General features: G+C 43.8%; 1 protein-coding gene across 4 annotated transcripts in view; it reads left to right on the plus strand.

The window, feature by feature from the left end:
* Positions 1 to 4,421: 4,421 nt before the first annotated feature.
* adamts6 (ADAM metallopeptidase with thrombospondin type 1 motif, 6) overlaps positions 4,422 to 26,363 on the plus strand; it is a gene marked incomplete at both ends in the record, with an annotated part of 57,421 nt that continues 35,479 nt past the window's right edge. Inside the window, 10 exons of one of the 4 annotated variants that reach the window (XM_083983099.1) lie at positions 4,422 to 4,521; positions 4,640 to 5,010; positions 6,646 to 6,824; positions 7,574 to 7,805; positions 8,355 to 8,438; positions 9,522 to 9,667; positions 12,950 to 12,993; positions 15,893 to 15,998; positions 19,454 to 19,600; positions 25,915 to 26,056. In XM_083983099.1, the coding sequence (XP_083839225.1) occupies positions 4,422 to 4,521; positions 4,640 to 5,010; positions 6,646 to 6,824; positions 7,574 to 7,805; positions 8,355 to 8,438; positions 9,522 to 9,667; positions 12,950 to 12,993; positions 15,893 to 15,998; positions 19,454 to 19,600; positions 25,915 to 26,056 (1,551 nt within the window). Of the gene's footprint in view, positions 4,522 to 4,639; positions 5,011 to 6,645; positions 6,825 to 7,560; positions 7,806 to 8,354; positions 8,439 to 9,521; positions 9,668 to 12,949; positions 12,994 to 15,892; positions 15,999 to 19,453; positions 19,601 to 25,914; positions 26,057 to 26,363 lie in introns of all 4 variants that reach the window. The other 3 variants (XM_083983100.1, XM_083983101.1, XM_083983098.1) reach the window with 3 other exon arrangements.

The raw sequence follows: 26,363 nt of genomic DNA on the forward strand, positions 1-26,363 counted from the left end.
CAATTTCCGACCGACTAAAGATAGACCTGGGCTAAATTACACCAAAATACACGGGGGCTGCCATTAGCGTACACTATACAGCAGGCTCTTAAAAAAATACTTCCAACCTTTTCCCCAGAGTGGATACACAACGTCCACTGACTCAGACATCTAAACCCTAAGCCTGAAGAGCCCTCGATGCCATACTGTATAATAAATGTGTGTATACTCTGATGACACGGTTAAACCCAGGTGATGTCAGTCCAACCTGTGTGTTTTTATTCTGCACGATGACATCAGTTTTTTTCTTCATTCATTAAATTCAACGTGAGTGCCAAACTAATGTCAGAATATGTTGGTTTTGGGTTTATTTCCCCTCCTGATATTGTTCTCTGTTGATATTGGTGGTTGCTGGGTGATCATCTGCCGTCGCTCATATCACCAACCACCAGACTCACACTGCAGGATATCACTGCTGCTTAAGTACATTTGCTCAAGTACAATTTAGAAGAAGTATCTTAGAGAAGTATTCTCATCTTTTACAGATGGAAAAGTGTCAATATTGGATGTAAAAATAGTCAAGACATCCATTCAAAATCATATCATATCCTACACAATGGTTTTTATAGGAAAGAGAACGACAGAACTCAGAACTGAGTGTTGAACATATTAATGCACCACCATTGACTGGGCACATTTCTTATTCTAAGTAGGCTACTGTTCATACTTTTACTTTGAATGTAGTATTTTTACAGAGGAAACGATTCAATGTGTTTTATCTCATATGATTTTAATGGGAAATCTTAAAAAAAAAACAATACGACCCTCTAAAACGACGTAGAGTACAAGTTCCACAAATTGTACTGAAGGTACTTGATTGACTTGATGAATTCACTTACGTTACTGTCCGCCACTGATTTTGTTGCTGTACTTTTACTCTAACAGTCTTTTAACGTCGGGGTTTAAATGTTGTACGTCTACTTTGTTGAGGTGGAGTTTGTTTTTAACCATTTAACGTAGATCTGAAATTGAGGATTATTTTCATTATGGCTTTGATTTCACTCCTTATTTTTCTCAAATAATTGAGATCAAAAAGATGCGTAAACAATATTTTTGTCCCAAACCCTCAAAAATGATTAGGGTTAGTTAATAATATTTAGGAAATGCAGCAGATCCTTACATTTGAGAAACCAAAGGACTTCAATGATTCAACATTAAAGACCCCTTATTATCCCTCTTTTATGCAAAAAAAAAAAAAAAGCTGCAAGTGTCAAACAGATGTCACGACGAGGCAAGAAATTTGGAATATGTCTTCTAAAATAATGGATATATTGCTGCTTCCACCCCAGTTAACAATGTGACTGACCCCCCCCTACTCCCCCCTTTTACTTTCATTTTAGGGGTATTTTCCTTAAGGGCTGAAGTTGCAATGTTATTTCAGGGCAGCAGCACTGATACACATGCGCACAGCTGATGGTGGTGGTGGTGGAGGGGGGGCAGGGGGGGGGCAGATATGCACTGACGTCACCCACCAACCCCCCCATCACCCCCCCCCCCCCCCCCCCCAATCCAAAAAAAAAAAAAAAGCTGCCAATTTGAAGCTGTCCTGGACTGGGACATACCCGGTTCCTGCAATGTAGTGAGGAGGAGCAGCTCCAGGCCAAAGTTTTTTTTTTTTTTTTTTTTTTTCCTGAGCTGGTGTTTGCATGCACTTTTCTCTGAGGCAAGTCTGCTGCTGCTGCTGCTGCTGCTGCTGCTGCTGCTGTGGCGGTTTGTGAGGTGGCAGATCACCCTCTGCAACCTCAACTAACTTTTTAAGCCACTCTGAGCCACTACCTCCACCACCACCACCAGCATATAGCACCAGATCCAGAACCAGATCCAGATCCAGAACCAGAACCAGCAGCAACACCACAAAAAGTCTAGATCATAAAGACGACTGATAGGCTGGAAATAGATCCTTCTGCTGCTGGAAGAAATCCAAGAATTTGAAAGGCTGACTTTTTTTTTTTTTTTTTTTTTTTAGTGTGTGTGTGTGTGTGTGTGTGTGTGTGCGTGTGTGTGCGTGTGTGTGCGTGCGTGTGTGTGTGTGACAGTGTCTGGTCCGAGATACTACTGCTGCTGCTGCTGGTCTGAAGGGGAGAATCTCAGTGCAGCAGTTTCAGAGAAGGATGGCAGAGTCCAAGAGGAGATGAAAAGGAGAGGAGAGCTGAGGAGGAGGTTTGCGTGCGGAACTTCACACTCTTTTGTCCCGAGCTGTCTCCCCCCACTTGCTGCACACCCGGACCGGAGCTGACAGACATGAAGAAGATGAGCATGGTAAATAAATATATCAACAATAACAACAACAACAGCAGCAACAGCAGCAACAAAAGCAACAACAGCAACAGCAGCAACTCATAACGCGGCTCGTCTTGCTGAGAATAGGACGATGATGTCTGTCTTGTCTTGTCTGTGTCTGTGTCTGTCTGTCAGGCTGCTTTTGTCGGAGGAGCAGCAGCAGACTCCGGTGTGAGCGTTTTAAATCCTCTTATAGGGGGGAAGAAGAAGCAGAAGCAGAAGCAGAAGAAGCAGAAGAAGAAGCGGACAGTGTTTACAAGAGCAGCATTTTTTAAAGCCAGTTCAACTTTTGGCACCGAGAGTTCACACTTGAGTTTTCTTCAGGGGATTCACTCACTCGCGTTGGAGACAAAAAAAAAGTGTCGGTTTTTTTGTGGAAACATTTGAACGCACCGTTTCTATCTACTTCTGCAGGGTGTCACTTTTTTTTTTTTTTTACCGGTCCGCGTCCGCGTCCGTGTCCGCTGCTTCTGCTGCTGCTGCTGCTGCTGCTGCAACTAACTTAAAAACCAAACTTCACACCTTCTGCAAACCAACACACGGCTCGTTTTCTTTCTTTTTTTTTGTACACGAGCTCCGTGGAGGTTGTGTAGCTATCTGTCTGTCTGTCTATCGGAGGTACCGGTGTAATGGCCGGCTGCCAACTGTCTGGGTCAGAGTGGCCAAGTAGGTAGCGCTGTCTGTCTGACTGTCTGACTGTCTGTCTGCCTGGACCGCTGCTGCAGCTCCACACACAGCTCAAGACTCACGCACACATACACACACACACACTCTCATATATGCACACACTACCGGCTGTGTGTGTGTCATCCGTGTTTTGGAGTCCGTTCACTTTTCATTGGGCATCATCATCATCCTCTCTCTATCACTTTGGAGCTGCTGACGTTTGTTTATAGCGGTGTAGTTTGCACATGCTGCAGTGAGTAAAAAAAAACAACACAACCTGCACAAAATGCTCACTCACATTCATGCATTATCTTCTAATGTGGTTCAGTTTGCACCTCAAAGCCTTGTTGTGTTTTATATTTATGATCATTATTATCATCATCATCATCATCACACTGCGCCATTAGTCATTAAACTGTCATCTCCTGCAGAGCCAGATTTAATTAGTAAAGGAAGTGGCACTTGGCAGAGCGGGTGACTCATTCTGTTCAGGTGTCATAATAACGTGTTTTAATTAAATGATGTGTTGAGTTAGCTGAGTCCCCACTCAGAGATAATAATATCTGAACTCTGAGAGAGGTTTTCATTCATTTACCGCAGAGCTAGAGCTGCAGGTAGGTTAATAATGAGTATGTTTTGTGGACGATTGACTGTTTTTTCATTGTCCAAAGCAAAAACAATCCAAAAGTTTATACATAAAAACGTCTAGATTTGTTGCTTGTTGTTGCTTTGTGTCATTGTGAATGGAGTGTCTATTGGTTTTTGAATGTAGATGTGGTGTCAAGGTGCAGAAAATAGTGGAAAAAGCCTGCCAGACCTTGAGATGACCTCCTCACTTTGCTTGTTTTTTATTTTTAAAGACTGGTGGCAGCAAATCCTGACATATATGTTGCTGGAAACTGTGAAAATGACCGATTAATCACACATTAATGTTAATTTGATTGACTGGTGTGGGTTTTTCTCTGCAACAGACAACGATCTTGAGTCAAGTGATAATTCCTGGAGATAAAGGGTCGTCTTTAACCTCTGATTGATGTCCTTCACAGGAATGCAGATGGATCGGTCAAGACAAGTTCCCAATATAGAGCTTCCTGTTTGGAGTTACACCTGAGAGTGAGTGGCTGACTGACTGAGCTGAGCTGTGCTGTGCTGTGTGTGTCTGATGGATTACGGTGTTTTCTACGAGCTGCTGACATGAATTCAGAGGCCAGTGGGATGTGGAAGTTCTCGCCTTCAGGAGAAATCTGAGACACCGGATGAGCCTTCGAGCACGACGAGGACGAGGACGACGAGGACGACGAGAACATTTCAGAGAAGGAGAGACAAACCATGGACCTGTTATGGTGTGGCATCGGACCGACCGCGTGCTTTTAACCCGTTTGTAGCACACACCTCTGACCGCCCTCCCCACCCCATGTCACATCTTTCCCTGAATTATGGAAATTTTGTGGAAGACGCTGACTTGGACACTGAGCCTGGTGGTGATGGCTGCTTCTGAGTTTCAGAGTGTCAACAGACTTTCGCACAACTCCCAAGGTATGACGACGACAACAACAACGATGATGACGATGTAGACAGGTTGTAACAGTTGTGTTTATATTCTATTCCTTTATCTTCTTCTTCCTCTTCTCGTTCTTCTTGTCTCCTGTAAAAGAGGAGTTCCTGTCCTACCTGCAGCACTACCAGTTGACTGTCCCGGTGCGGGTGGACGAGAACGGAGAGTTCCTGAGCTACACTGTGAAGCACCACCGGCCGGGCCGACGGAGACGGGGGGCGATGGAGCCCGCCTTGGACCCGGACCCTCCGGAGTCCCACCTGTTCTACAGACTGTCCGCCTACGGGAAGCACTTTCACTTAAACCTGACACTCAACCCCCACCTGGTGTCGAAACATTTCACAGTGGAGTATTGGGGCAAAGAAGGGCTGGAGTGGCGTCACAACATGGTGGATAACTGTCACTATGTGGGATTCCTGCGAAATCAGCACAGCACGACCAGAGTGGCGCTCAGCAACTGCAAAGGCCTGGTGAGTATGAATTAAAAAAAAAAAAAAAAAAAAGACCAGTTCAGACTCTCTCTTGACTAAGACTTCTCACCTCAAACAAACCCCAGACACTAACCTCAGAGTATACCTAACTTGTGCTGCTCTCATGTCAGCCAGTCTTTCAGGATTAGACCAATTGTAGTTTGCTTAACACAATCTTGGCCGTCTTCCACTTGGCACGCCGCTGCACGACTCGACTCTGCAGGCGGCTTGTAGTGAGGTGATGCTCATGTATCACATCATCGCAGCGATCTGTTATAGTGTTTTTTTTTTCTTCTCCCTCTTCGACTGTGCATTAAATATCACACTTTAATGCACTTTTTTTTTTTAAAAAGCGGCTCAGATCACATTTCTTTGGCCGATCCTGCTTGTGATCTGTGAAATAACATGTCTAACTGGTAGATATTTACCCCCCCCCCCCACTCCTGAACTGAACGGCGGTAACAAGGCGTCTAATTGTCCTGTCTAAGCTTTTAGTCCTCAGGCTTTTTATCCACCAGACTTTATCCGCGACTTGTCCAGCTTCTCTTTTGCTAATCAAGGAATTGGAAGAAATGTTAATAGCTGTTATCCCTCCTCCTTGCTTCAGACAAACCTCTAAAGAAAACGACGAGAAGAAAGAAAAAAAAAAAAAAGGGCTCTGCTTCTTATTGGCAAATGGAGTCATGTGGAGAAAACACGTAGCCAAATGCGTTGGCAAGACCTGCGCCGAGTATCATAAATTGAATTAGTGTTTGCCCCCCCCCCCCCCCCCCCCCTTTCCCACCCACCACCTCCCTCCCCCTTTCTTTTTTTTTTTTTGTTTTTTCAAACAGGACCAAAAATGGACAAAAATGTGTCTGTACTTTAATGTAATCAGCTGTCTGTGCAGTTTGAGGTCCTGACATCACACGCCATTAAAACCATAAATTGAGGATGTTTCTGTTCGCTAGTGTGATGTGCGGTTAATTGCTGTCATTGTGGCTTCCACAGAGTCTAACCAGTGTTTTCCACACACTCGTTTTAAAAAAAAGGAAGAGAGTCCTCTCTCTCTCTCTCTCTCTCTCTCTGTCTGTCTGTTTTGGACGGAGAGGCAGAGGATAATCATTATCTGGGGTTCGACTCTGCAGACTAGTAGTGACTAATGCACCTCCAGATTTATTAACTGGGATTCTGGCAAATATTCGGTGAGAACCCTTCGTTCAGATCTCAAAGTCTCACCTTTACTTTACTTTACTTTACTTCCCATATTCTGTAATGTTTGCTTCACTATCACAGCTGTTTACAATCATTAAGCACCGATCCCCATGAAAAACTACAAGCACAGCACCGTGTGTCGTTGCATCATCATAACTCGCACCTTTAATTTACTTTACTGTGCTGCAGACATGTCTGAACTAACGGTGACCCCTCGACGCACTCATGGAGTTTTCATGCTTAGCCCATGAACAGCAAGGGCTTATAGGAAATAAATGTGAAATGAAGAACAATATTGGATAGTTTATCAATACATATATATGACATATTATGTGTAATCGTGTCAGATTGACCTTCATGTGTGAAACAGAACATGCACTGTAAAGTTTGCTTGTGTTTGTAACCTGTTTTCTCTCTATTGATTTTTTTTTTCTCCCCAAGCATGGAGTTATAACAACAGAGGAAGAACAGTATTTAATAGAGCCATTAAAGAACATATCCTCCACCACCTCCAGTGAATGGAACCTGGAAGAAGCACAGCAACATGTTATTTATAAAATGTCTGCCATTCCCTCACCGCAAGAGCATAGCCAGGAGTTCAGCTGTGGCATTTCAGGTTGGTGAACCTCCATCTGGGTTGGACTCTGTGTGGGTGGAACTGACGTAAAGGAATAACTATACATAGCAGGTTAGAGGAAGTGCTGGTTTGGTTCTAGGCCCAGGTTCTGGTAGACATGACCGGGCCTCTTGTGTGTGCTATAGTTTGCTCCTCCTGGCCTGGACACCTTTCAACCTGTAAGAGAAAAAGTTCTTCTCGCTCCAGCTTTCATAAAAAGGGCCCTTCAGTGCATAAAGAGAACTTGGCTCTCGCTTTTATTGAAGCACAAATCCTATTTATAGAACCAGCAATCATGTTCAGATTTAAAAATTTAGACAGCTCAGTGCCCCCCACCCCTTCAAAAAAACACACACACACATACACATAACACACTCTGGCTGCTGAGATATGACGGATTGGAAAAAGAACCAGGTGGATATTTAGGTATTTGGGCCAAGGTCTTATAAGAAACAGCAAAGGCTGTCATCGCCAGGAAGCTAGCATGCCCTAACATGTATCATCTTATAGCTTTTTTCCCAGAGCATCTGGGTCATAAAGCACCGGCTTTAGCCACAAGGTTCAAAGGGGCAGATTCCCAATGTGCATCTACCATTCACAAACCAGCTTCCCCCGAAACCACCACCACCACCACCGCCACCACTTCTCTCTCTCCCTCCCCTGCAGATCATCGTGCATCGTAAATTTGACGTCGATTGTTATTATTTCACCGTGTCGTTTTTCTGCCCGTTCCCTCACAGACCTCATTAAAAGCAGTGCACCTTGCCAGTCCAGCACGCCTCCTCCTCCCCCCGCTGTCCACTCGTCCCCCGCTGCCCCCCTCCTGAACGACAGCGAGCGGCTGAACAACAACGGCACCCACAGGCAGAGGCGCTCCGTCAGCACCGAGCGCTTCGTGGAGACGCTCGTGGTCGCCGACAAAATGATGGTCGGTTACCACGGACGCAAAGACATCGAGCACTACATCTTGTCCGTAATGAATATTGTAAGTTTGATCCTGATTTTTTTGTTTTGTTTTCACCCCCCCCCCCCACTCTGAACATCTGCTGTTTCTAATTAATTCAGTCAGTGGACGTGTTTTGTGACGTGTAGAACTGCAAGTGCAAAGAAATTGAGGTAAAACTCAGGTTCAGTGCAGTTTAAAAAGGAAGTTAAAAAGGCAAACAACAGATAACAGAGTAATTATGCAGATTTGCACAGGGATATTTCACAATAGGAGAATACCCAGCAAAACTGTACATTGCACAGTGGGCTCAGATCTTATCCTCTCATCTGCAGATTTTATTCTCACTTTATTAATTCTTCTGTGTAAAATGCCTATTACAATTTCCAACAACCAAATGTAATGTCTTAAACCCAAAAATATTCAACATAGAGTCATCTACAACAAAGAAATGGAAATATCGGTCATCTTTTTCTTACTATTCACTCATCAGATGTAGTTGCAGATTTTCTATTGTTCCAGCCCTAGTAACCCTTAGACGTGGACACAATTTGTCTGACTTTGTGTCTTTTCTTCTTTTCTGGAGGTCAGGTTGCCAAACTTTACCGTGATGCCAGTCTAGGAAATGTTGTGAACATTATTGTGACCCGGCTGATTGTTCTGACTGAGGACCAGGTGAGAAATAAACCAGTTTTTTCACTAACTTTAAGCCACTACAACCACTACTTTTTAATATATATACTGTCTGCAGCCTCACCTGTAGCGAGTGTATAACTGATACGCTTGGCGTGAGTGGGCTGCAGTATTTTATGTGATTGCCGTGGCCGACGGGGAGAGAAGAGAGACTATTCACCATATGGCCACCCTTCAGATGAAAGATGTGCTCAGGCATCGTCCCTCAGGGAGCCTCGATTGAGGGTTTTTACATGCACTGTACATGTGTACGTATGTGTGATGGGAGAAACAGAGTATCTTCCCCAGCATCTGCTTTTTCTAAAGGGGTCATAGCGGCTCTTTATGTAGCATCAGGTCCCAAAAAAAAAACCACGTTTTCATGTTAAGTGGAGCCACACTTTGATCTGAAAAGGAAAGGAAGTCCTACTCTATCTGCCCCGGACTCAGATTAACTGATTAGAAAATGCATTTTATGGTCAAAGTGAATCACCCATGGGCTTTTTTGAGCCGTTCAGTATTGTGCTGTAATCAATCAGCGGGTAAGCCGAGTTCAGCGCTGCATCATCAGCTGGAAACGTAATGGTCTGCTATAATTGAACCTATTACATTCATAGAAGTAGATGCATTTTGCAGACTTCCACTACAACTGTCCTGCTTTTCCTGCTGCTGCTCCTCTTTTTCTCCCCCCGGCTTCTCCTGTAAAAAATTTCACCGACTCCTTTCAAATACAGTATCTCCTCTTCTAACTGCTGCGGCTATAAACAGCTTTACCTTTACTAGAGCCGAATCCAGGCTTCAATCAAATACAAAAAAAAGCTGTTCCAGAAACGTCTCGCTCTCCAACCTCAGTCCTTCTCTGTATAATTCATCCAGACAGTTGTATTACTCCATTGGTCAGAGTGGCTCAGTGGTTAGTAGTGTCACTTTTTTTTTTTTGCCTTTTGTGGGACAGCAGAGAGTGGAGACAGATGGGAAATGTGATATTGATCGTGTATTTTAAAGCCATATAATTTAAAACAAAGTATCAATACAACATAAACCCTTTTGCATGTGTTGCTGTTGTTGTTGTTGTGTGTTTTGCAGCCAAACCTGGAGATCAACCATCATGCCGACAAGTCTCTGGACAGTTTCTGTAAGTGGCAGAAGTCCATCTTGTCTCATCACGGTGACGGCAACAGTATTCCCGAAAATGGGATGGCTCATCACGACAACGCTGTCCTAATCACCCGGTAAGTGTGTATGTGTGTATGTATGTGTGTGTTTTTGGGTGTATACAGTATTCCCCCCCCCCCCCTCACACGCCGGCGTTAATGACCCGGCACAGATTTTTTTTTTTTTTTTGCACTTCAAAGAGCAAGAGTTGTTCTTTGCAGTCGCTACTTTCCTTGTAAGTAGCGCTAATTTTCTCATTTTGAGCAAATAGTTTGCAGGTTATTTTCTGTTCCGTTGGCTCACGGGAGCTGAGCAGTCACGGTTCAGCTTCAGAGTCTAGTCGTATAGTGTTTGTGTGTGTCTATGTGTGTGTGTGTGTTTTCTAATAGGGGTGGTCTAGCAGCTACAGCACTGAAACCGCCAAAATGTCCAATTCTTGCGCGCGCACTTAACCTGCAACTGTTAAATCTGATGGGAATTAAGACCAGAGCTCTGAAAATAAAACCAGCTCTACCTGTCACACTGCAGTTTATTTCAATGGTGCGTCTGTCATTACCTGAAATTGTCTTCACTGTTGCCAGGACTGTTTTAAACTAGTAATTGAAGATCATATACCTACCCCCCTCTTTTTTTGTCATTTCTAGCCACACTAGTGCTGTAAACCATTTCGCTTCAGACTGAAATAGCTCAACAACCATTTGAAAGATTACCGTGAAGATCTGCGGTCAAAGACAACGAGTCCTAATAACTTTAACGATCCCTCGACTTTTTCTTCTAGCGCCAACATGAGGTTCACATTTGTGGTTTTTAAAGCCTTTGATAAGACACAAGTCGAAACTTTCAATTCGTTAAACGCTTGCAGTTTCTTTTCGTTGCCTGCAGGTGGCAGAGGCGTGAGTTCATTACCGCCTGTAGATGGCGCTTGTCGACGCTTTGCTGATCGGTGGCCAAGCCCCATGATTAACCTCAGCGCTTCGACTTGACTTCCATATGGTTTTGGGTAAATATAGTATTGGTGAATAGTTAAAAACCGAGGCGAAGCGTAGGCGAGAGATAATGAGATAATAAGCTGTGGTGGGAAAGGAAGGACGGATCGACGCACCAGCTTTTCGGCTCCAGCTGAGCTCAGAGATGCTAACATTGGAGAACGTATAAATAGCTGATGGCACACACCAGGAAACTCTTTATTAACCACCGCGTCTGGCCGAGCAGTCAGACATTCCTGGTGATGGTGGAATGTGCCCGAAAAGGTCCAGTGTGATTTAAAGATGGCTGATGATTGAACCACAAGCGTTAACTCAAAGGACACATTTCATTTGTTCCTGTGGAGCGACGTGTCTTTGAATTAGTGACCAAAAATAGCTCAAGGGCTGATTAATCGATGGATTTCATTTCAATATTGTGTGAATCGTTTTTTTTTTTTTTTTTCTTGCTAAAACACCAAATAGTTTCTGTTTTCAGCTTCTCACTTGTCAGAGTTTTGGGCTTGTTAGTGTTTTATAGCACTGTAAGCTGAATAGCCTTTGGATTTGGATACATTTTCTGACATTTTACACTACAAATCATGAATGAATCGGTCCATTGAGTTAATATTTACCAGATTTTTTATGATGAAAGTGTCAGTATAAGTTTCCGCCTCAGAACCAAACTTTAAAATAATCTGTTGTGATTTGGCCTCAGTATTATGTAACAGATCGTTTCTTGCAATTTTTCAGTCAGTGGGATTTGATTACTATCTCTTAGACATGACAAGACAGGAGTCACTGTTAAAGCCAATGTTTTTTGTTTGGAAAAGTCAATTTCTATCAGAATCAACAGTACAAAAATAGAAAATTGGTATTTTTCATAGTCCTTTTCAGTTTATGCAACCATTTATGCTTCCTGGTGAGCAGCAAGAGTCAGGACAGTCCTCCTGGCCCTTCATAAGCATCCATATTCACTTTCCTGGAAACATGTCCTTGTATAAAATCCACTAAATATGAAAGGTTTAGCACATTTACACACATTAAACTCTTCAACCCACATGCTTACAACCTGGATAGTTGCAGTTTCTGCATCAACATACTAACAGACTATAGGAGGAGACGACTATATACATTAAAGTGAAGGAACTTGCTTATTGTTATTTCCTACATCCAACAGCTACTGTACATTACTCCATCAATAACACAGGAGTAATGGAGATTGATCAACTTATATCAATACCCATTTGGCAAAACTTGACTCGTGTCAGTATTTAGAGGTCTAGTTGATTGTGTATTTACTACTACGAAGACTTATTTATTGTGTTGTCTGTTTTGCTGGAAGCGCCGTGAACCTCTGTTTGCCTCCTTGCGTCCGACACATCAAACTAATCCCAAACCCTGTAATTCATCCAGACACTCAAATAAATATAATTATTAATAAATATAGAGACTGACCACAGCTGTCACGGTTTAGGACACACACACACACACACACACACACTGTCTTCATCATCTCCGTCCTCCTCCGTCCTCCTCATCATCCACATCATCATTGAGAAAAAAAAAAGAAAAAAAAAGCGACCTCTGTGACTCTGTTTGCTTGTTTGCAATTTGCCTTGTTTGGAGTGCGGCCTGTCACGATCTAAAAAAAGACCCTGATGGAAATTGTGCAAAAACATCAAAACAAATAGACGTCCCTAAAGGAGGTCATGATCGTACCTCACTGGTTTGGATCGGCTCCACCGCCGAAAAAAAGAAAAGGAAGAGGAGTTTATGGGGAGAGAGAGAGAGAGAGAGAGAGAGAGAGAGGAAGGAAAGGAGGGAGGGAAGGAGGGAGAGGAATGAAATTAAATTTGCTGTGCCCTTGGTTTTAATAGATTAAAAGCTTTAGGAACGATTGGATCATTTATTTGAAATGTATGATGTGTTCTTAAAGCACTGTGGCTCAGCAGTGTGCAGCCCCCTCTCTACCCCTCCTCCCCTCCTCCCCCTCCTCACTCGCTCTTTGCTCTATTGGATTACCTGTATGTACCCGAGTGACGGGGGGTTAACAGTAGGGACACGCAGCAAATGACCTAAGCCTTCCTCTCTGTATCCTAATTCTGCTATTATGTGTGTGTGTGTGTGCGTGTGTTTTAGCCTGGATGACGTTGCCGCGGCGCTAACAGCTCGTGAACGAACCAGGTGTTCGCGCGACTTCATTATGAGCCATTGTTATGCTAAAGGTTGAGATTATATCTCTGCAGACTGTGTGATTAAACATGGAAGGAATGGAGCGGCAAAGCGCCAATGGAAGAAAAAAAACTGTAGTCTACATGTTTAACAAAAAAAAAAAAAAAAGTTGAGTTAATTTAATTATTTGTGTTCTTTCTTTCCCCCCTTTTCTGTCCTCAGGTATGACATCTGCACCTACAAGAACAAACCCTGTGGTACTTTAGGTGAGTACATACATGTGTTTTCTTGCCAGATAGGTAACGTTAGCTCCTCTTCATTCTCCTCCTCTTCTTCCTCCTCCTTTCCTGTGGAGAGGTTTTTGTTTTCACCTCCTTCTGCGTGTCCTCAGACAAACCTTATTTAGCAGCCTCCTCGCTTCGCCGTCGCCCCTCAGAGGGAGAGGAGAGAGCACCAGACGGCTCCTTGCGAGACATAATGAGAAGGATGTTTTCACTTGTGTTATTACAGCTCCTCGGTGGCTCTCTCCTCCTCCTCCTCTTCTTGTTGGATGAGCCTCTGGACAGGGAAGAGGAGGAGGAGGAGGAGGAAGGAGGAGGAAGAAGGGGGGGAGAGCTGTGGTCACCTCCTCACACGGCCTTGCATTTATAAAAAAACTCCTCCGTCCGTCTCTGTAACCCTCAGTTTGTCTAAGGTGTTTACACTTCCACCGGGGGCTGAGAGGGAGAAAGGAAGAGGTATGTGTTGGAAAGTCAAGGAGGAGGAGGAGGAGGGAGGAGGGAGGAGGGGTGGAGGAAGGTGGTTGAAGGATAAAGAGGAGAGTAGTGACAGAAGGAGGAGATGGAAAAGAAGAAGGAGAGGAGGAGTTGAAAGGAAAATGGAAGGGGAAAAGGACAATTATAGGGAGTGTTGTGTGAGTATGCAGGAGGGAGAGAGATAGAGTGGGTGATATGCTGGTGCTGGGGGTGGAGAAAGGGACAGCAAGCAGTGGCAGAGACCCCCCCCCCTCACCTCCTCTTCCCCTTCCCCTCCCCACACTCCCTCTTCTTCTTCCTCCTCTTCTCTTCTCCTCTGCTCATCTTATCTGCGTGCAGGCCCTGCAGGCACCACAGTATATCTTGGAGGTAATATTGTGACTTCAGGGGTGGTTTGACAGATTGACCGCATTCGTCACATTCCCCGGTCGCTTTAATTGCCCTGGCATCTGCTTGGGCTTCCTCGTTGTCTAACTCCCCTGACCCCTCCTCCACCTCCTCCACCTCCTCCTCCTCCTCCTCCTTCTCTTCTCTCCTCCTCCTCTCAGCCTCCCGGGGATCATTCTCCCCGGGTCAGATCACTGCCCTTTAGGGTCGCTGAGTAATCACGGGGCTGGAGATAATACACAGTCCACCCGGGTGTTAAGAGAAAACACTTGCAATGAGATTTGTGTGTGTGTGTCGCTCACGCACACACACACTCTCCCTCTCCCTCTAACACACACATTCTTAAACTAATCGTAGAGTAGCCACCCTCCTTTCTTTCCCTCCTCCTCCTCCCTATCCTCCTCCTCCTCCTCCTTTCTTCACCTTCAGGCTCCCTCTCTTCTCTTTCCCCTGTAATGTAATGGTTTCAGTGGCCTCCTGATTTGCGAGTCTATTCTTGTTTAGCTCCTTAGTAAAGAGGATACAAAAGCCATGCCACTTTAAGCAGCGAGCCGACGAGGAGTTCACGCAAAACTATACAGAGAAAAAGTCTCGAGGCAGCGCTGACCACTGAAAAGTTTGATCCGTGTCACACTTTGCAAAAAAAAGAGTTCGATATTTAGATATTTAGAAAGTTTGGTGTCACTGAAAGTTGTTCTTATTATTTTATCCAACATAACTACCTCTAATGATGTCTCATCTTTTAATCTGATCTAATATTTCACCTTCTTCTTGTCTTTCAAACCTGTTTTGGTTGTATTTGTCCAGTTTAAAAAGTGTTGACTGCTTCGTCCACCTCTTTTTAATGCACATTTTCAATACTCGTGCAGAAGTGGAGAAGTGTTTTTGACACGATGCACCCAGTCCCCGATATTCATGTAACAGCGGTGGAGGAAAATGTGCCTTAATGAGCTGTTTTTCTACAAAATGTGGTTTAAATTTGTACTTAATGCTCGACTATAACAATTTAGGGGTTATTTTGGAGTTACGATTATAAATGTTACTGGTAAATGTTTTCTGGATTTCCTTTTTTTTTTAACGATCGTGAGCCCCCCAATCCCCAAAATTTCATCCACTTATATTTTATCTGAGAGGATGCGGACGTCAAAGAGAAGCCTGGACTGTCTGTCTGTATGATTCAATGCAGCAAATGATTAACGGGAAAATCTGCTTTTTGAATATTGGTAAATTGGGTGTACTGACCCTTTAGGTTTTGTAAATCATTTTTATTCCCTGTGCTTTTAACATTATCACCACATTGTTAAGGCCAATTCAAATGCTCTTGCACACACACACACACACACACACACCTGCTTTGTGCTGTCATATGATCCACTCTGCAGTCACCTGTAGATGTAATCTGTGAAGAATTGCCTCCTGTCTCCCTATCTGACCTGTCAGGCTGTAGGAAAAAAAAGAAAAAAAAGGACTTGCGACACCTGGATTGTGGAGAGAGAAAGAGAGAGAGAGGTTTTAACTTTAAACACCCTCTGCTCTCCCTCTCTCTCTCACTCCAAAATGAGGAAAACATCTATATTCCCTGACAGGTTTCTGGTGGGGCACACTACACTAGCGTTGGTGAGGAGGGTTCTTATATTCCCCGTCCTTGGCTCGCGTCTTAGCCGATCCCTTGTTACATGAATTGAAATGTATAAATCTAACCCTTGTCTAGACATTTTCCAGCACTCGCTCGCTGTAGTTTGCAAGAAATAAAAAAAAAGAAAAGAAAAATGTTAAAAAGAAGAGAAAAAAAAGGAAAGCTGTCTAGCCGGTGATGCTAAACTCAACTCCCCAGCCCCCCAAAGCGAATCTACGTATAGCAGCGGATTGTCTTTCAGCGCCGCTGTAAACAGGCCCATCGTATGTGTGCAGTCTCGATTTTATGACCATGACTCCTGAGAATGCTACATCTTGACCCTGTGTTTGTATGTTTGTCTCCTGTGTGTGTGTGTGTGTGTCTCTATGTGTGTGTTTCTGTGTCTAGGCTTGGCCTCCGTGGCTGGAATGTGTGAGCCGGAGAGGAGCTGCAGCATCAATGAAGACATCGGCCTCAGTTCTGCTTTCACCATTGCTCACGAGATCGGCCACAAGTGAGTTTTAAGACTTTTTAAGATCCTAATATAAAATATAAAATTTGACATTACTGTCTGATGCAAATAGCAGAGGTGGGCCGGAGCCAACGAGGCTTCGTGCGAGAGCCGCTCGTACGAGCAGATCAGGTGGAGGAGATTTAAGACATCTTGTCACATTCGCTAATTTTCTCATATTTCTGCATTTTCTCTTTGCGATTTATGATCTGTCATATAAGCTGTGTACAGACAGTCTGCCTCTGCCCACAGGGGGACAATTATTTTCACTTAATGAATTAATTTGGAGTTTAAATGTGTTTACAGCTGCAACAAATGGTCGATCAATCAATTAATGCATCGACAGAAAATTATTTTAGAATTTTCTTGAGTTAAATCTCAGGTGCTGATCCATAAAAAGATGTTATTTGTTGTCTCAGTGTAGTTTCACACCTCCTCTCTTAGGTTTCTAGGTGAACCAATCAGAGGAGAGGAGGCTATGAGCGTCTCCTCTGATTGGCTGACTGAATTAAAACAGAGCAGATTGCAGGTAAAACAGTCGAAGAGATAAAATCCTGCAGGGCTTTGATGGAGGGCTCGAAGTGGGCGGGGCTTGCGGTGTGACATCACAAAGTTACAGGAAGTCCTGACGGCTCAGTTTCTGAATACAGACTGCGTGTCTCTGAAGTTTTGATGCATTCACAGTATTGGTATAGAGCCTAGAGCTGATCAATAATCAAAAATGTAGTTTCCTTCTTTTTTTAGATGACCAAACTGTATATATTTGGGTTTTGAACTGTTGGATAAAACAAACGAAGTCAATCGAAGATGTCACCTGACTGTGATGGACATTTCTGATGTTTTATAATTTAGATTCAATGATTTAATTGAGGAAACAGAGACGGATTAATCCATAATGAATGAGCTGCAGCTGTAAACATGTCGCTACGATAAAAACTCAGTGAGTGTATAACAATCCCAATGCAGAATTATCTTTCTGTTCCTCGTGTTGTCATCTGAGAGGTTTGATGTTTTCTCTTTTCCTGCCTCTCGTCCAGAGTTTTGTGTTTTCTTTGGCCTCGTGTGACGTTCTGTATCTTGGCAGCGCAGAGCCGAGCCGAGCCGAGCAGCAGCCTCGGGGTTTTTCAGGCTCCGTCCGTCCACACAGGAACATCCTCTCTTATATCTGACAGTGTAACATCACCCACTGTTTAATATTCACCCCACGCTACTTGTCTTTATCTCTATCAGTGAGTGCAGCGTTGATAGGATCTTCTTTTAATTGTTTGTGGAAGTTTTGATTGTTGCCTTTTATTTATGAATGAAAAATTAACCACAAATAGAGCAAACAGGCAGCATTTGATGGAAATCTCACAAAATTAGTATAAATCCTTCATTGAATCATTTGTCTTAAAGCTTGTGATGAATCTTTTGACTTAAAATGTATGGTTTTTACGGTTAAATATCTTGAAAAACGTAGCGTAACTTTTTTTTTGTAGTTCAGGTTGACATTTCACTCACAGAGCTGCAGACTCACTTTTTTGCAACTCATTTTTTTTCAACCTTTTGGGAAGTCAAAAGGCTGAAAAGTGAAGTCATCGGTGTTGAAGTCACGGTCGAGTTTAAACGCCTTTGATTTTGTCGACTTGAGTCCACACACCTCCGGCGACCGGGATTCATTCTTTTTCTTTCAGATCGCTGTAAAACCTTTTATCACTTTCACAACCGTGCCCTTTAATAATTGCTCTTAAACAAACACCACTTACTACTTGGGGTTTGCCAGACCTGCATGTATGAAGCCACCCCCCTTCCCCCCACTTTTTCTCTCCCTCTCTCTCTCTCTCTCTCTCCTCAGCAGACGTCTTGAACTGTATCTCCACATATTTCCTCATGCAAATGTCAGTGTCCACATACCTCTGGCTCTTTCTTCCTGAATATAAAGCAAAATAATGATGATGTATTAGTCTACGTATCCCTCTCGAGAGAGTTCAGCAAGATGGCGATTTCCTTTATTATGTCTCGTGTCTGCTTCTGTTGTGGGGCAGTTGTAAAAATAGTCTCTGCTTCTAGAGGATGTTTAAAAAAAACACACACTGCAGCGGGGTTTCAACCGGGCCCTGATTTATTTCCAGAGTAGGGTAAAATGTCATAAACGCCAGCCTTAGAAAAACAGGTTCAGGCTGTGCGATGTGGTTGGGTTTGTTATATACATTAGACCTGATTTGTGCTCCTGGACTGGAGGGAAAAGTTAAAGCTTCGACATCCTGCTGTAACGTGAGATTTTCTCTCACATGATGTTCAGACAGATAAGGTTTTTTTTTTTTTTTTTTTGCTTTTAATGAATTGTTAAAATGATTTACTCTCAGCTGCTCAGCATGAGATAAATTCTCGAGCAGCTTTTCGTAACAGACCACAAAGGTTGGTGGTGGGAGTTGTTTGGGTTTTGGGTCTCACTACTCTCACTCTCTCTCTCTGGTGTCTGGTGCAGCGATTGATCTAAAAGCCCCCCCCCCCCCCCCCCCCCCCCAACACCACCGACCCTAACCCCCCCTCTAGTCCTCCCTGACTCCGCCTCCTCCTCGCGGCCTGCTCAGACCTGCAGGCGGTGATTGACAGGCCGGCATCAGAGTGGTGATTAGAACTTTTTTTCATTCCTGCCGAGCTCCAGACAGGGTTTGACCCCCGACCCCTCGGGTCTCCTCCACACAGCTGTTTCCAGAGCCACAGAGCTTGAACTTTACAACCAGGGGCCACTGAGGTAGAGAGAGACGTCAGCAGAGTTCAGCTTCAGCAGCAGCAGCAGCAGCCTGGACTTTTCCAGCGCTGCATGCCGTCATGATCCCATTCCCATCCAAATTAGATTAGATTAGATTAGAAAACTTTATTGATCCCCAAGGGGGAAACTGCTTTGCCACCCAATGAAAACACATACATCCACTTAACAAACAATACAAACATTTCCATACCATTGCACAAAACGTATCAACATGATTGGATACTTCATACGACAGAGTAGGCTGCTCAAAGCAAGTGATTTAAATTGATATTAATATATGCAAGGATAAATAAATAAATATACACATCCAGAAGATAAAAACAACAACAACAACAGACAACCGCTATTTGAGGCATCACTAACCGCTCACTGAAGGAGCTTTTAAGATCCTTAAATGTATTGTGGAGTGGGTGGTTGTCATAGAGAAGGACTGTTTTCAACTTGGTCCTTGTTCTCTTCTCCACTATTACCTCAAGCTTGTCTGGATTAAAACCAATCACTGAGCCAGCCCTCTTTATCATCTTATTAATTCTGTTCTTGTCGTCAAGTGAAATCCAAACCTGATGAAGCCGTTATAACTTTTCCAAAGTAGCGAGAAGAGAGAGAGGGTCATCATCATCATCATCATCGTCGTCGTCCTCGTCGCTGTCGTTCCCCCCAGCTGCATTAATGTTCAGCTTCTTTTTTATTTTGTGTGTTTCAGTTTTGGGATGAACCACGATGGGATCGGGAATTCCTGTGGTACCAAAGGCCACGAGACGGCCAAGCTGATGGCCGCTCACATAACAGCCAACACCAACCCGTTCTCCTGGTCCGCCTGCAGCAAAGACTACATCACCAGCTTTCTCGAGTAAGTGGATGATGGTTGTTCCCTGTGGGACTGTCTGAGTGTGTTTGGATTTGCCTGCATGTGTGTGTGTGTATGTGTGTGTGTGTGTGTGTGTGTGTGTGTGTGTATGTGTGTGTGCAGTACAGAAAAAGGTGCATGCCTGTTTTCCTGCTCGCTTCGCAGCCGCCTCGCTTTACAACCCGCTGCCACTGGCTGGCCCTTGTGGTGACCCGCTAGGCTGCCTTGTATGCAAGTCCTTCCCCACTTATTCACATCCATTTCATCACTGCGACTCCTGCCAGACCTCCTTGTGGCCGTGTATGATAACTGGGTGCCGTCCACCCTTGCATCCCTCGCACCACAAGGCGGGTGATGTTAGAGCTCATGTGGTCCTTTCGCGGTGATGTGTAGGCCAGCTGCTCCCGACCGCCGCTCCACTGTTTCGTCGGGGATAGGTCAAAGGAGACACAAACTTGGGAGGAACGCAAATAAACAAAAAAAAAACAAAAAGTGACACGGTGACATTTTGGCAGATTGAGTCCTGCCCAACCTGGCATGGTTTTAAAAACCCAGACGAAACATCTGGAAGTTCAGGATCTGGCGGTGACAGCAGCACCAACGCATGAACGTCCACCAACCTGCTCCCAGATGAACTCTCCTCCAGCTCGCACACACTGAAGGACTGTCAAAATGTCTAATTTCTAGTCAAAATGAATCTCTTTCCACTCAAAATAAGACTCATCACCTAAAAATGTACTTGTTTTAGTTAATTTTCACTTGTTTCAAACAAATTTTCACTTGAAATAAGTAGAAAAATCTGCCAGTGAAAGCAGGTTTTTCGTGCTCGTAATAAGGAGGAAAAACTTGCTCCACTATCAGATTTTTCTACTTATTTCAAATGAAAATATGCTTGAAAGAAGTAAAAAAAAAAAAAAAAAAAAAGTGTCTAAAAACAAGCTGCTTTTTATGTGATGAGTCTTATTTTAAGTATAATGAGATTTGTTTTGACTAGAAATAAGACAAATATTCTTGGTAAGATATTTGAGTTTTTGCAATGTTTGTTTCTGCAGATGCAGACCGAGCTGCTCCATCCAGAGTGAATTAGAAAAGTGCATTGTAGTTTTTTTTTTTCCTGGGAGGGCTCGGGCCACTGTTGGGAAACAGCTTCATTGTGTTCATTGTTCCCCCTCAGCTGAGAAACATGTTATTCGTCTTTAACTACCAGAGAATGAGGTCAAGGATTCCTCAGCAGCTCTCTCTGAAATTGCATCGCTTGCTTTGCTTTGCTTTGCTTTGCTTTGCTTTGCTTTGCTTTGCTCGCAGCGATGGCGGGAATCACTGTAAACTATCGCAGAGAGCCACGTTGACTCTGCTCAACAGAAGTTGTGCAACAGATATAGGAAAACATGTCTCACAGTGTCTCCGGGTGGGTGAGTCATGGTGTCCGATCGATGCCGGGGAAATGAAACGATCGTGTAGCTATGATGTGAAACGGGGACAGACTCTCTCTCAGTCTCCGCAGCTCGATTCCATTATTTGTGTGTCTTTCAGCTAATTGTTTTGGTTTTGTTCTGGTTCAGCATCGCCGCTCTTCATCTGTGTTGTTTCTACTCGCAGCAGACTGCAGCTGTCCTAAGTGGAAAAAGCTGATAAACCCACTGTGCAGCACTACTTGCTTGGCACCGGACAAACAAGACAGACAGAGTTGGGGAAGCGTTTAGCGGCGAAACGGACAAACAATTTTGGTGGAGAACAAAGCAAGACTTGAAAGCAAGAGAGAAAATTGGACTTAGATTCCAGAGACATGAATGCTAATGATGCTACATGTTGTTTAAATATGAAAATATGCGATTGATTGGTCACCGTATTAACCTTTTAAGGTGATAATATGTCAGTATTGTGTTTATAGTTTCTTCCAACCTCCTTAAGTGGATAAAAAAATGTGTTAATGTGGTTGTTTATAGGTTCAGATGAGGACATTAACACTGACAGAAGAGCCTTTGTGTTGCTTTAACAGGTGTTCCTCCCTGATTTAACTGTGCTGCCTTTAAAAAAAAAAACGACAACTTTAAACCTGATGATTTCAGTCCTGGTTGATTTGGAGAGACTCGGTTTAATGCGACAGCAAACACTTCTTCATCGAGCTCTTAAGTCCGAGAGCGGAGGCACCAGCTGGTGTCTCTGTTTCTGTTTACAGTGCAGCCAAACAAAAATCACATTGTTTTAATAAAGATGTCAGTCAAAAGTAATTGCAACCACAGTCCGACTCCCTGCAACATTTGAAACGGATCCTCGAAAAACGAAAAAGCGTCACCATTTATCACCATCGTGCAGAAAAAGGACTGCGAACGCCCGGGCGACAAGACAGTTTGTAACTTCACAATAAAAGCCTCCCTGGAATGCTTTTAATGTGAAGCACCGGGAGGAGAAAGGCTGTTAAAAGTTGAAATTGTGAAATAATATGTGCATGCGTTTTGTCTCTGAATCCCAACTTTCTCAGACTGAGGTCAAATGTCACCGCTGCAGTGTTGTGTATCTTCCAGTAATAACCTGCATGTATCTGGCTGTGCGTGTGTGATTGGATTACAGTGGAAAAGCAGCATGAAGAAGAACACGTCACCTCTGTGAGAGAGTTGTCTCTTATTGCATTCTGGGGAATTGAGTCTATATATTTAAAGGACAATTCTGGGCAAATTCAACTCAGGGCTGTATTTTCCTAACATTTTAGGTCTAAAAGAAGGAATCTGAAGATTTTCAGTGTAATTTCTCCTGTTTTGCGGTAGTTGTGTCTGTCCCTGCATCGCCACGGCAGCGATGAATGGGAACGGATGGAAGTTCCGCTGCTTAGGCTGTTTTTCCGAAGACAGCGTCAGATGGCTACTCAAACATGCACCGAGAAGTTTGTTTACTTCATGCAAGTTAAGAGTGGATATTCTTGTGTTTATGACACAAACAGGAGCTTCCGACTGCACGTGAACACACCAAGCGCGTCAACTTGGGTCTTGCGCGAGACTCCGCGAAACTTTGAATTAGATCTAATTTTGTATGTCAGCTTGCTTGAAGTAAATAAACTTCTTGGTGCATGTTTGAGTAGCCATCTGGCGCTGTCTGTGGAAAAAAATTGCGTCTTTGAGGGATGTAAACAGCCTAAGCAGCGGAACTCCCATCCGCTCCCATTCATTGCTGCCGTGGCGATGCGGGGACAGACACACAACTACCGCAAAACAGGAGCAATTAAACTGAAAATCTTCAGATTCCTTCTTTTAGACCTAAAATGTTAGGAAAATACAGCCCCGAGTTGAATTTGCCCGGAATTGTCCTTTAAGCTTGAACTTGTGAAGAAGAAGCAAAGAGGGCGACAGACAGATATCTTAATTTGTAGTCAAACACGACACACTGACACACAAACAAATCCTTCCTTCTTCCTTTTAGCTGAGCTCATCTCTAAAACCTGAGCGCTGCTTCGCTAATGCTAATATGCAACTTTCGCGGTGAAGCGTTGGTTGGATGTGTTGTGTGTGTGTGTGTGTGTGTGTGTGTGTGTGTGTGTGTCAGTTTGTGTATTCATGTTTAGTTAGCAGGGCCCTCCAAGAAGGCGGATAATAGCGGGGCCGTGGTTGTCAGATGATGTTTCCGGCTGAAAGCTGTGAGCGGAGGGTTAGTGAACAGCACTTGTGACAGAGATGACAGTATTATAACGCCGGCGTCCAACTGGGACACAAAGAGCCGCTTCTCTGCTGCTGCTGCTCCGCCGGGTTCCCGTCGTCCGTTGTTTCTGGCCGGAGAGAGAGAGAGAGAGAGAGAGAGAGAGACTGAAGCTGAAAAAAAAAAGTTCAAAACTCTGTCCCTAAAACATAAACCACGGCTTCATCTATTCTGCACCAGTGTGTTGAGTTTAAGTCTTCTCATTTTTAGTTTTATTGCATTTAGCTTTCATGTTTCTTACAAAAGCGGTTCTGTCTGTAAACTCCAATTATCCTCCCTTTCTCTCCCTCAATCAAGCGTTTTGGATATCACACATGCTTCTCCCTGCCAAGTAAACAACTTTGGCTGTGGTGGTGGTTGGCCTAGATTCACTCACTGTCTTTGCTCGAGCAATATGTGGCGCTTTGTTTGGGTTTTTTAGGAATGGTTTATGAATGCACTCACAGTTCAGTCGTAGTTTATTCTCCCAAGTCCTGCGAGAGAGTCTGCCAGTTTGCTATAAATGTTATAATAAAAGGGCGGGCAGCTCGGGTCTGTTAAACTCTCACAGCACCACATGCTCTATTGAATTTGATATTAGACTTGTGTGACTTGTGCCTTGTGATAATTGTTAGGTTTAGTCTGATTTAGTCGTGCTGCTGCTGCTGCTGGTTTTTGATCTAACCACGATGGTTAACATCTACACGAGTCGTCGGTGTCAGAGTTCAGGGGTCTCCGATGCTCTCTGTTTTTTTTTTTAAAGGATATTTCCGCTCAGCATAATGAATTTGGCTGAATCTGCTGGACAGGAAGCCTCCGCGACAATGTCAAATAATAGCCTCTATGTTTAAACTTTGACTATTTTGTCTCTCTCCAAACCAATAAATAGTGAGGCTTGCCCTCGGTTGCACAGGGAGTCTTGGCGGCCTCAGAGGCTCTCACTGTGATGAGAGGATCCTCCGAGGAACGAGAGCCAAGGAAATGGGATTATTGTACTCTGTAAATGAGAAAACGGAGAGAGGAGGGAAGAAGGAAGAGAGAGAGAGAGGGTGGGGGGAGTGAACACTTTGCATATTCAAGTTGATCCAAATACACTTTCTATTCTTCTACCTGTGAAAATGTCTTCATTTCATTTCGCATCGTATCTATCCAAGTAACTATTCCTTTAATTGTGCTGCTGCTGCTGGATGTAGAAAAAAAACAGTAGTTTTAAACAATTTGATGAACATAGTCTTAGTAATAGATTTATGGCTTGTTGAGTTGGACTGGGAGTGGGCGTTTGTCCTCTAAAAGGATCATTTCAGTCAAATTACATTGTAATAATACATTAAAAATAATAGCTAAAGCATGTATATATTAGAATATATTAAAAAAACTACTTTTTCTAACCATCTGACCTGTTCTTAAAGCAGTAGTAGCTTTTTTAAAGCTGTAAGCACCACTACTTAATTTCCATTGACTCACATTGTATAGATACAGAGGTGAGAAGTGTCAGCGCTGCCTTTAAGACTAAAAACATGTTTGTTTTATAAGTGTTTTTAACTCTTAGTTTCAGTTTTCCATCTCCTCCTCCCTTGTTTAACTCTGCTCAATCACACAAAAGCCTCGCTCGACGTTATTGTTGTCACCAGGCCCACTTTTCCTTTCGAGGGATGGGAAGAATTCCACTGCATGTTGCAGCTGCCACAGCTGGAAAAGAGCGCAGTGTTATAGTAAATATTCGTAGTAATATTTTGCCTTGAGTGAATCCTCTGACTCAGGAGGCAGGAGCAGAGAGAGAGAGAGAGAGAGCAGAGAGTGGAGTACACATCTGTGTTTGTTTATTATTGGCACTTGGTCTTTAGCATGATTTCAGCCTCTTACATGACAAAGGTCGAAAGGTCAAAGGAATAACACCAAAACATGAACGTGTTGTTGAGACGCTGCAGGCAGCATCGCCCAGGATAAACAGACGCAACCAACAAAAGACACAAGATTGTGAGCTACTGGAATACACAACTGCTGTGTGTGTGTGTGTGTGTGTGTGTGTGTGTGTGTGCGTGTGCGTGTGTGTGTTTTTCCTCTGTGAGTCCTTTGTGAGCGCACATATTTCTATCTGACAAAACAGACTAAACATAATCGTAGGCCTGGACATATGACCCATAGCTCACTCCAGATTTTTCTCCTCCTTGCTCTGTCATTTTATTGGCTCCTCTGTGGGATTCAGTATAAGCAGTGACATACAGAGCAGCAGCAGCGCAGAGCCATATAATCAGAGAGGGTTTGTGTTTTAAAGACAGGCAGACAGACAGACAGGCAGGCAGGGTCGGTCGGCCTCGACAGCTCTGCCCTCTTCGCCTCTGGTAAAAAAAAAAAACGTCTCTGCGTGTGCTTCAACACTCCCTTTGATGAGGAGGTGTTGATGTGTAATATCAACATTAATTACATGTCATTTTGAATCTCTGACAAGCTTCCTGCTGCGGTAGTTTGGGTCTGGTCAAATTAAATGAGTCAAACAACACCACAGCTGAGGTTTAAAAGTGAAGAGGGGCGGAGTGGGGGGCTGCTGCTGCTGCTGCTGCTGCTGCTTCTGCTGCTGCTGGGGCTGTGATCGTGCAGAAAGGCTCCTTTGTGTAAGAAACAATCCTATTGTAGGTTTGTTTTTTTGACAGCTCAGGTCGGGGGACGTGTCTGGACAATGAACCTCTGAAACGAGACTTCCTGTACCCAACAGTGGCCCCGGGGCAGGTGTACGATGCAGACGAGCAGTGTCGCTTCCAGTACGGAGCCACCTCGCGCCAGTGCAAGTATGGGGTAAGAAACCAGCATCTTTCACTTCACCTGTTCTCCTCCTCACAACGACAGAAACCAACCACAGATCATGATCGCACATGTGTAAGCAACTACCAGTCTATTATTGTTAAAGGGATAGTTCAACATTTTGGCAAATTGACCCATTGCCATAATCCCTATAGTCATAGCAGTAGGTTCATTACCTTTAATTGTCGGTGCAAGCTATTTTTAGAACGGCGGAGCAGAGCCGTGAGCTGCTCAGAGCTACGCTGCGGAGGGTAATGGGATTTCTTCTTTCCCTCATCAAACTCATCAAATACACAATCCA

Source organism: Trachurus trachurus (assembly GCF_905171665.1).
Source record: "Trachurus trachurus genome assembly, chromosome: 12".
NCBI lineage: Eukaryota > Metazoa > Chordata > Actinopteri > Carangiformes > Carangidae > Trachurus > Trachurus trachurus.